The following is a 10,710-nucleotide window of genomic DNA, read 5'->3' as shown; positions in this document are numbered from 1 at the left end:
GGAAGTGGTGCTGGCCCCTACCCTGGGGGTCTTTAAGAAGAGGCTGGATGCCTACCTGGCTGGACTCATTTGAGTCCCGTTTCTCTTTTTGGGGTTTTTTGTTGTTCTCCCGCCCTGGCGGGGGGTCGGGCTAGAAGATCTACTAGGTCCCTTCCGACCCTTAATCTATGAATCTATGAATCTATTTGCCCCTTTCTAATCATCCATGACATCTCACCACAAGTTTTCAAAAGATAGTGGCCAGTGGCTCTGCAACCATAATGGCCAACTCTCTCAGCATCCTCAGGTACAAAAGATCCTTGAACCCGCATGGCTGCATTTTCAGGCTGAGGTTGAGGGGCCCACACCCAGCCTTGAACTTGTAGCCTTCCAGTCACTGGCACTGAACAAAGGCCCCTGAACCACAAGACAGGTTTTTTTTGTGTGCGATTGTGTTTTTATACCTCTGGAGCCCCAGGCATTAGACAGTGGTCTTTTTGGTCTCCCAATACTTTATATTCCATTTTTTGTGAGGTTTCTCTTTTGGGGACTTTTACTGTCCCATGCTCTAAAGTGAAACAGAGTCTAATTCAGTCCCCTGTGATGCTAACTTTGCCACCCGCTTTGCAGACAATATCTCCTGTACCTGGCACGACTTGGGGACAACCACTTTTGCAGGAGAGTCAGAGTTCAGGGTTGAGGAAGCACAGTCTTGTCCTGTTTATATGGATTAGTTTAACTTGGTATCACCCACTAATGTAGAGGGTAGGATAAGGGTGACCATCTGTGTATTGGACTTGTGTCTGTCCTGACTTGTAAAAGCCAGCCAGGCGAGACTGGGTACACTGCTGGATGAGGTTGTCAATGCCTCCCTTTGGGAGGGCAGAGTACCCAAATTTCTTAATTAAACCCTTGAAGACTAGACAAATGTCAAAAGTCTGGGGCTAAAGACTGCTTGTGTCAAAAGCAAAACTCTGCTTTGAGAAGATATCGCTTTGAACCACCATTGATGGAACCAACTCTGCTATATGATCAGATTTTAGCTAACTTGGTATCCAACCCCCTCTGCACTCTAGCTCATTACAGTGTAGCAAGTCTGTTGATAAAAAAAGAAAAAAACAACACCCCCCCACCCCACATTTAACAAGATCCAAATAACAGATTGAAATTTGAAGAAACTCAAAGTGAAAGTACACTGCAAATTTAACAGTGAGGGTCACATACCATTGGAATTGAATATACTGTATTACTAGTTCAAGATTGGATGGCTTTTCAAAGCAGATTCTCTGTTGCATCTAGAGGTTATAAAACACAATGCAGGAATTATTGGGTGAAATTCTGTGGCCTGTGTTTTGCAAGTAGTCAAATTAAATAAGCATTAGGATCCCACCTAGTCTTATACTTTGAAAAGAAGATTCTCTTGTGTAACTGCTGGATTTCAACTGAGTAATCTGGGACCTAATACACACATTCTTCAGATTCAAGCTAGCACACACCTATATTTTGTTTGCTAAACGGCTGGATGATGGTTTGGGTCTTAAATAAGTGATGTGAAAACTACCACCATAAAAACAATTACTTGATTAAAACACAGAAGGGCCTTCCTTGATCCAACATTTTCTGCTATCACGCCTATTAAAAACCTTGTAAACTAGACATCTCTTGGTTATTCTAAAAAGTTCCTTGGTAAGATGTTGAATCTCATGGATTCTGCTTACAGGTAATAAATACAACAATACCATTTCTTTGAAAGACAGATCCCTCCTTAATGAGTTTGAGGTGGTATGAAGAGGTTTTTTCCATCAAGTGACAAACCCTTTAAGACTATTCATTACTAAGTAAAATTTGCTGATCAGAGCTCAGAGATCCAATGACACAAACAGTATCTTTGAGACAGTTTGAGGAATAAAGTTTGAAGGATACTGCTTGACATTGGTAATTGTTCTCTTGATTCTGCATATCACAGCGCGTCAGTGACATAAATGTAAGGGAACAGAGAAACAGTCTCTTCAGTCAGATAGATCACAAAAACCCTTGAGAAGCAATCTGAGCCAGAAGGGCTGGTTTATCTATTTAAAGTAAAGGACCTTAATTATTGCTACATTAAAATTAGCCCTGATATTTTCTTTTAATATCCCCAAAAGGACCTTGAACAAAAACTGAAGGACCTCTTGTTCTCTAGAACTAGAATAATGGATATAACAGCAATTTACTGGCAGGCCTGAAAAGGGGAAGAAAAAGACAGAAAAGAAGAAAAACATTTTCTGTTTCTATGAAGTACCTCCCCACTTCGAAAGTTCACTTATTTAGCCAGGAAGAGAAGAGCCAAAAATGTCTTCAGATAAGAAACTTCAAATGGAAGCCTCTATGGCACATGGAAACAGGGAGCAGAGGATGAAAACAGAGCAGAGACTACAAAGGCTTGCAAGTCATGGGAGAGAAAAAACATTTTTACTAAACTTGTCTGCAAAATCTTTTTGGGATCTGACTGGAGTAGTATTCGTGAAGGTTTTCCTTTGCTGAGAGAAAGCTTGACTGAGATAAAGAAAGTTGTTTCTGTAGTCCAAAAGTTTAGTTGACTTGTCATCATGAATCAGGAAACATATATGAATTTTACCAAGCTACAAAAAGGCTCACAGGTAATTCTGGTCATAGTTACAATTGACCAGTAAGAGATAAACATGGAAATCTCCTCACCACCCTGAAGAACAAACAAAGTGGGAAATGTTCTTTCATTATACATTAAGCAAACCTTCACCTAACAAAATTCAACTTTGACAAAAATAGAAGAACTCAATGTTAACTGTACAGAAATCACCTTGGAAGAGCTTAACTGCTGTCAACGAACTAGAGAACTATAAAAGGCAGCAGGGCAGGATAAGATCATTACAGACATGCTCAAAATAAGAAGCAGAGTTTCAGTAGCATTTCTTTTCACAGAGTAGACAATTTGCCATGGAAAAACAGTAAAAAAGGGCTCATCATAAAAACACCTACGATAAGGAAAAGGGACCCAAGGGACTAAACTGGTGAGAGATTATTCTTTCTTCTTAGAAACCAGGATATTCCTAATGATAGCCATCTCTATACACATCCATAAATTAAATGCAGCAAAAAATTATTGCTGCTAAACAATTAGATCTTTTAGAACAAATCTAAAACTAAAGTTATAAAAGTCAATTATCCACCCAGGATTCCACCATCTTAGAAGGAAGACCTTCGAGTATTGTTGATGAGCTTACTCACCTAGGCAGTATCTTCCATAGCAACTATATTTACTCTGTAGCAGCTAGAGTGGGCAGACAAGCAAAGCTTTTCAAAAGTTTCTCTCAATGAGGAAACGTAGCACCATCTGCGGTAGCACTAAGCAGCAAATCTCCATTAGCGTGCTTCTGTGAGTACTGGAGTCATGGGAGGGTGGCAAGATTGGCCAAATAAATTCAATAATTTTCAGTGTAAATGCATACAGTGGAGAATCAAAGTGATCAGCAGAGGGGGAAAAAAAAAAAGAGAAAGCATTGAGATCTTAGAACAGGCACAAGTATTAGCTGTGAGACTTACTTGAGCCACACTGCAAGAATGCCAATAGGCTCCCTTAACAAACCTTATTTTGATAGCCCCAAGAAAACAGGAGAGAATTTGAGCCAAGGCATATTAAAAACCTGAAGCAACAGACTTATAGGCTACCAACCAGAGCAGATTAACTAAAGACAGAACTGGTTGGTAAAAACTGACCTCTACCTTATGCACATGATAGTAAGAAAAAAAAGGAGTGGACTGTAAACATAAGTAAAGAAGGGCTCTGGAATATCCCTGAAACTGGACCTCTTGTTCCGATTCAATTCTTTTTATGACCTTCAGAAAATCTATTACTGGGAATACTGCTCTGACCTTCCTATGTTGATTCTTAAGAGCACATAAAAGAGCAGGTTGGGTATGTATTATAAAGACTCTTCTATATTTATTAACAAGATGAATAATATTCACCAAGATTTCAATCTCCTCACTTTCCTGAAAGCTGGGCTAGTTCTGCCTTCTTCCAAAGATTAGGTGGGCAAATATTGACAGATGCATCACCTATTTAGAAGATTATATTAGCCAGGAGACACCAATTAACTACTTTTTTCTTACTGGGCAGCCCATTACTCTTTAAGCAATGACAGCAGGGTGTTACAGAGAAAAGACCTGCCTGAGGCCTTGAGAAAGTGTCAGAGACTGCACAGCGGGGAAAAAAAATCAGCACTAATTTGATGGAACTTTTCTTAAAATCTAAGATGACAAAAAGTTTGGTCAGCAACTAGTTAGGGCTAGGATACTGAAAAGGTATACAAAGTAACTCTCTAATAGGCCTGGAGTCATTGAAGTCTTCTAATTCTGGGCCTGACCCTTTCTGGACAGTAGGAGAAAGAGGAGAGCAAGTCTTCTGCAAGAATTGGGAAACTAAGTACCACTTACCCTGGGGAGTGTGGAAGAATGCAGAGGTACGAGAGGGGAAGACAGTTTCTCATTTAAAACAAACCCTTTGGTTTGCCACAGTTGCCAACAGTGTGAAACTGACACTTCATAGTTTCATAGATTTAGGGTCAGAAGGGACCTAGTAGATCTTCTAGCCCGACCCCCCACCAGGGCAGGAGAACAACAAAACCCCAAAACAAAAACGGGACTCAAATTAGTCCAGCCAGGTAGGTATCAAGCCTCTTCTTAAAGACCCCCAGGGTAGGGGCCAGCACCACTTCCCTTGGAAGTTGGTTCCAGCTCCTAGCCGCCCTAACTGTGAAGTAGTTTTTGCGGATGTCCAATCTATACCTCCTCTCCATCAACTTGTGCCCATTACTCCTTGTTATGCCAGTGGGCGCTAGGGGAAACAGCATCTCCCCCAAACCCTTCTGGTCCCCCCTAGTGAGTTTATAGACGGTCACCAGGTCCCCCCTCAGCCTTCTCTTCTCTTCCTCATCTCCAACCAAATAACTTTTAATACAGAAATAAGAGGAACATGAACGGGAGAATGAATAACTAACAGAGGACAGAACAGACATAAAAGTTATGTCCCTCTCGTTATACATAATATTTATTCCATATGTATAAGTACAGTAAGTCCAGCATCTTGGACATTTCCTTCCCCTCTGACTGATCTAGTCCACAAATCCTGAAGCCAAACAGAAGTACCATGCAGGAGAAATTGGCTGAAGATCTCTAATCACAAACATCTCCAAAAGCTATCCTCAAATGATATGCAAGGTATATAAAGAGCTGGCAACATGGGGGAAAGAACTGCAAGTGCACAAGGTTGTGTAGGGAGACCAAGAGAAATTTCCAATTTCCTCTTATATAATCTAGTCCTATTAGATGAGAGGTGGGCAATTATTTTGGCTGGAGGTCCACAAGGGTAGCCCCACCTTTTGATGAGTGCCCCACCCCCTGGTCACTATCTTGGGACCTGTGATCCCACCCCCTAACCCATGACCTCTGCCACCAGAAGTCCTTCCCCTTACCCCCAGAAGTATTCCTTTTGGGAAGGAGGTCTGCCATCTTAGAACCGGAAAATCCCCAAATTGTATACTAAAGAGTCAAACATCCACAATTACATCTTAGTTATATTTAAAAACATATTTTTGTCATGATTTGTGTGCGTTCGTGTTGTGCATATAGTAATGATTGCATAAATCACTCAAAATGAAATCTTACTCTTGTATATTGGATGGGGGTGTGGGTGGGTAGGTATGGGGTTTGTGGGGGGCTGTGGGGTGTGTGGAGAGGGAGGGTGGGGGTGTATGTGCATGTACCAGTGAGCAGGGCTGCCCCCAGAGGTGTGTTGATGCGTGTGTGAGATTGTGTGCGGGGGGAGTTTAAGGGTATGGTGGGCATGCATGGAAGCCCCCCCCAACGCACACCCCCCTGAGCTGGTCAGCATCTGACCCCACCCTGAGCCCCTGCGCCCTATGGCACATCTTTACCACCAACAGTGCCCCAGCCCACTCTGCGCCTGCTCTGTACTGCTACACCATGGCATGTCCTGCTGCCCCTGGGCATGTAGTGCAGCTGGGGTGGCTCCACAGCTGGACTGCCTTTCTAGGCAGTGCAGGCACTGGTGGCTTCTCTTGGCTGCCACTAGCCCCAACCCCAGGGTACTGGCAGAGACCTGTGTGCGGAGCCCCAGCCTGGCGCAACCCATGCCTGCGCTGGAGTCACCCATCCAGGCTCAGCAGCAGCAGCAGTGGTGGCAGCTGGGCGGAAACTGTTGCTCAGCTCGGGATAAAAGTGGTCCCTCCCCCTTGCTGCTGTCTGGCCATTCCTGCTGCAGTCACCTAGAGCTCACGCTGCAACAGGCTGTCCTGCATCTCTGCTGTGTTACTGTGACTTAATTATTTTAAGTTATTAAAACTAGTTATTAATTTTTAAAATGAGAGCAGTAAAGCCCATTTTATTTTGTTAAATATAAACTAACAATTATTTTTAAAAATGAAAAAAAAAAAGAATTTATAAATAAACAGTACCTGAGGTAATACAGCCTCTATAGCCACTGTCTTGGCATTGTAACATGCATGCTTTCTGACTACATTAAATCACTTACTAAGCCATGCTGTTTTTGATGGGTCTAGGGGCATCGTATTTTGGGAAAAACTCCTTCAGTAATTTGTGTTCAGTATCTCCTTCAACCTTAAATCCAAGTCGCATAAATCCTGAAGTTGTCTATTTCCTGTTGCATTCTGGTATTAAAGATTTTTCCATAAAAATATAAGGTTTCCTATTCATTCTGTTGGATTTCAAATATTATTTTGATATTAGTTTCAAGGAGTAAAAGATATTCTGCTAAAATCCAGATACAAAAATTCAGCTGTCACCTTTAAATGTGGAATTTCTTTTGGAGTTTTAGAAATATTTCAGTAATATTGTATTCTTGTCCCTTTATTTCCAGACACTTTCTGACACCATAGCCTTTAAGGTGCCTCCATTAAGGATACAATTATATGTATACTTTGTTACCGTTTTATCCCTGAGTCGTTCTCCATGGATAAGAAAATCAGCACAGCTATTCTCTTCCTGGTGAATGACTTTGAAGACTGTGACATAGCTCAGTCCACCCCCTCCAAGTGGTAACCATCCGCCACTTGAGTCATCCCGGGTCATCACCACAGCTCGCACTCGTGCATAACTATTACTGGAAGAGATGTAAAAGAACAAATAAGCTTTTCTGTAAATATAAAATAGCTAAGCATCCAGTTTCATTTGAAATCCCCCAAACTACATCAGCTGATATAATGATTGCTGAGTGTTTTCTGTGCTTACTGCAGTCAACCAGAAGAAGCTAGAGCTTTAAAAACTGTCTGCTAATAAACTAAATTAACATACTCTTAATTAAGAGTTTAAAATAAAATTGTTCTATAGGCATCTCCTTGCCCTTGGACATTTTCTATATTAATCTATTGCATTGGAAAGTCTGGATATCAGAGACACTAAAATATGGCATAAGCCTCCATTCAAGACACAAACTGCTTAAAAAACTAAAACAAACAAATCCATACAATTCAATGGTTTAATTATTTCTGGGAAATCAACTGCCAAATTATTTTGACTAATCAGGGAGTAAGTGAGACTGTCAGCATGAATTCCGTACATAGTCCAATATGGAATCCAAAAAGGACTGGATCGCAGCCCCACTGACACCCTACGGGACCGGCCGATGGTGAGCCCTAGGCCAGGAAACAAATTTATTTCTATTTGCTTTACAAACTACACAATTTTACCAGTCCCAAAAGTTATGTTCTGTAGATTTAAAAAAAAAAAAAAAAAAAAAGGTATTATTTATAGTTCTATATGCATCTGTAATAAGATCATAATTCACCAGACCACCAATGTTTCACCAAAAAGAGTTGCATATTTATGCACAGCTAAAAAGTTATTTATTGTTGTGAGAAAGAGAGAAAGAAAGAGAGAGAGAGAAAACAATCTTAAGAATATTTGTATATTTGCACTTAACATTTACTATTGGCTTCTGTTTTCTAATAGCGTTTAAGGAAACTAACTTCCATTTCACAAGTCATATATAGTTTTGATATTTTGCAAAATAAATGCTACAAGAGGCAAGGATTTTTTCGTGATATCTTTTATTGGACCAACTCTGTTGGGAGAGATATTAAGACAGGTTTCAGGCACTGACTGCCCTTCTTTGGGTCCAAGAAAGAAACATCATTACATGACCTGAAGTTTGCATAATTATGGTAAGTGCTGGTTGCAGAGGATACAAGAGCTGAACTGAAATCTACAGAAGAGTGCTATTTATAAACAAATGCATTTGGGATATGGGACAATGATTTACTAAACTGTCAATCTTAAAAGCCAAAATATCCCATTCAGATTTTCAAAACGTCTATTAATATTTTAAGTTTGTGGTGTGGTTTTTGGCTTTAATTGGTGATTCATATTAAAAAATGCATGCTTTTAACCACTGAATGGTCAAATACACAAAGCTGTGAAAACAGACAAATGAAAACCCGTTTTAGTTTAGAGACCAATGAAATACAACTTGTTTATCAAAACATCCCCCAAACCCCACTACATTTAGTAACTTACAAACCTTTGCTACTATCTGTAACATGAATGACGTGTGCCCCCAAAGCAACGGGGGGGGGGGGGGGGGAGCGAGCATCAGCAGCACTTTTTGCAGGGGGTGCACCGTCAATCTCAGGGGGTGCATGTGCACCTGCATGCATCCCTTACATATCACTAATGATCTGTAATGACAGCTTAAGTAGATCTTTGGGTACCATAATCATTTAGGAACCCCTAAACCAGCACAAATATGTATATCATATATGCACATATACATACACAAATGCAGTCTACAACCATGGTACTCATTCATATATTTGAAGAGGAAGACCATTAACCAAATTATCTAAAGCTTAACACTTCACACAGTACTGAAAGTCAATGACTCTTCAATTTAAAGTCTAGAATTACACATACTTTATCTTTTTAAGACTAAAGATGTTAAGTGTACACTTAAAAATTTATAATACATATGCCCCACACTTCCTTTGACCAATGCTCCTTGAAGCATGAATAAATAGATCTTTCTGAAGGATATCAAAGCTACTAGGGCCTCCATATGAATCAATGGGTATATGGTAGTGTTACAGTGATGGTCCACAGCTAACATGGTGAGAGGCAGCTTGGTCCAATATAAGATTTTTTCACCCCCAACAAGTCTTTGCCTCTCTCAATATTGGGAAGTGCCACAGTTTTGTCAAAAATATAATATTTCAACTTCTTTTCTATTAAGAGAACCACAAAGAGACATTCAAGTTCACAAATAACAGAGGGTACTGTTACAGGTTACTTTTAAACCATTTTAAATCTGAAATATTATGTTACCATAAAATTAGAACTGTTTCAGAGCAGTCAAAGGTTAAGGCTTAATATCAGGGGCAGGCAATTATACCGGGCAGAGGGCTGTTTACTGAGTTTTGTGACAGGTAGCCAGGGGCAGATATATATTAATTTTCTATTTTTTAGGGGTCCTGCAGGCCGGACAGAATGGCCTGGTGGGCCACATCCAGCTCACGGGTCACATTTTGCCTGCCCCTGCTTAATACTCTGAACTCTTAAAAATACCTTGTTTGAAGTAAATGGGCAGAAGTAAAACAAAAGGAATGAAAAGAAAATATTTTTAAAAAGAAAAAATCTTCAACATGATTCACTGATTTAGGATTGGGTTGGGAGTGGGGGCAAAAGTTGGGTTAGTATTTGCACCACAGCAGAGCTGAGATTCAGCAGGCTGGGTCAAGGCAAAGCATACCACATCAGAGTGCAGCTGAAACTCACCTGGTGGTTTCCATTTTCTGGCTCATTCTCTTATAGAATCATAGAAGTAGGGTCGGAAGGGACCTTGTAGATCTTCAAGTCCGACCCCCCGCCTGGGCAGAAGAAAAAAAAAACTGGACTCAAATGAGTCCAGCCAGGTAGGCATCAAGCCTCTTCTTAAAGATCCCCAGGGTAGGAGCCAGCACCACTTACCTTGGAAGTTGTCTCCAGCTCCTAGCCACCCTAACTGTGAAGTAGTTCTTGTAGATGTCTAATCTAAACCTACTCTCCAATAATTTGTGTCCATTGTTCCTTGTCATGCCAGGGGGCGCTAGGGGAAACAGTATCTCCCCCAGTCTCTCTTCATGGAGGTAGACAGTGTTGATGTTGCTGTTTGTACACAGGTGCCAAAGCAAGCAGGAAACTGACGAGCTGCACCTGGGTGCTCAGCATGATCAGGGTGTGCTGGGATTGCACCCCCCATGTTGCCTTGGGGCCAGCACCCCCCACCAGCCCTCCAGGCTGTAGAGATCAGGAGGGTTGAAAGCTTGCCCACAGAGCAAGAGAGTGGGAAAGAGTGGGAATGGTGCATCGTGGGATGCTGAAGGAATGAAAATAGAGTGCTTTATCTCCCCAGAGCTAACAGTTACCCATATCATTCCAGGGTAAACAGATCAATGGATAACCCTTGCTTGAATTGGCATAACTTTAAACCATTTAGAGGGTATTTAGCTTGGGTTGACACCCTAATGGATGAATGCTCCTGTTTTAAGTGCCTTTATGGCTGTTTAAAGGTAACCTGTAACACCATCCTGATTCACTGTGTATATTAACTGAAGCATAGAACATTCTTTTTTGTTTAAAAAAAAAATAATCAAGGAGAACTTTTTTGTCTTTTTTTTTTTTTTTTTTTTTTTTTTTTTTTTT

The 10,710-nt window shown here is 40.8% G+C and overlaps 1 protein-coding gene across 1 annotated transcript in view; it reads right to left on the bottom strand.

The window, feature by feature from the left end:
- Positions 1–10,710, bottom strand: part of SPRED1 (sprouty related EVH1 domain containing 1) — a 92,272-nt gene that overhangs the window by 65,010 nt on the left and 16,552 nt on the right. The window contains exon 2 of the mRNA XM_019519924.1: positions 6,964–7,188. Coding sequence (XP_019375469.1) covers positions 6,964–7,188 — 225 coding nt within the window. The remainder of the gene's footprint in view (positions 1–6,963; positions 7,189–10,710) is intronic.

This window comes from Gavialis gangeticus, unplaced genomic scaffold (genome assembly GCF_001723915.1).
Source record: "Gavialis gangeticus isolate Ggan-Ray unplaced genomic scaffold, GavGan_comp1, whole genome shotgun sequence".
Lineage (NCBI taxonomy): Eukaryota > Metazoa > Chordata > Crocodylia > Gavialidae > Gavialis > Gavialis gangeticus.
The sequence above is the reverse complement of the archived record's forward strand: the minus strand, read 5'-3'. Positions and strand labels throughout refer to the sequence as shown.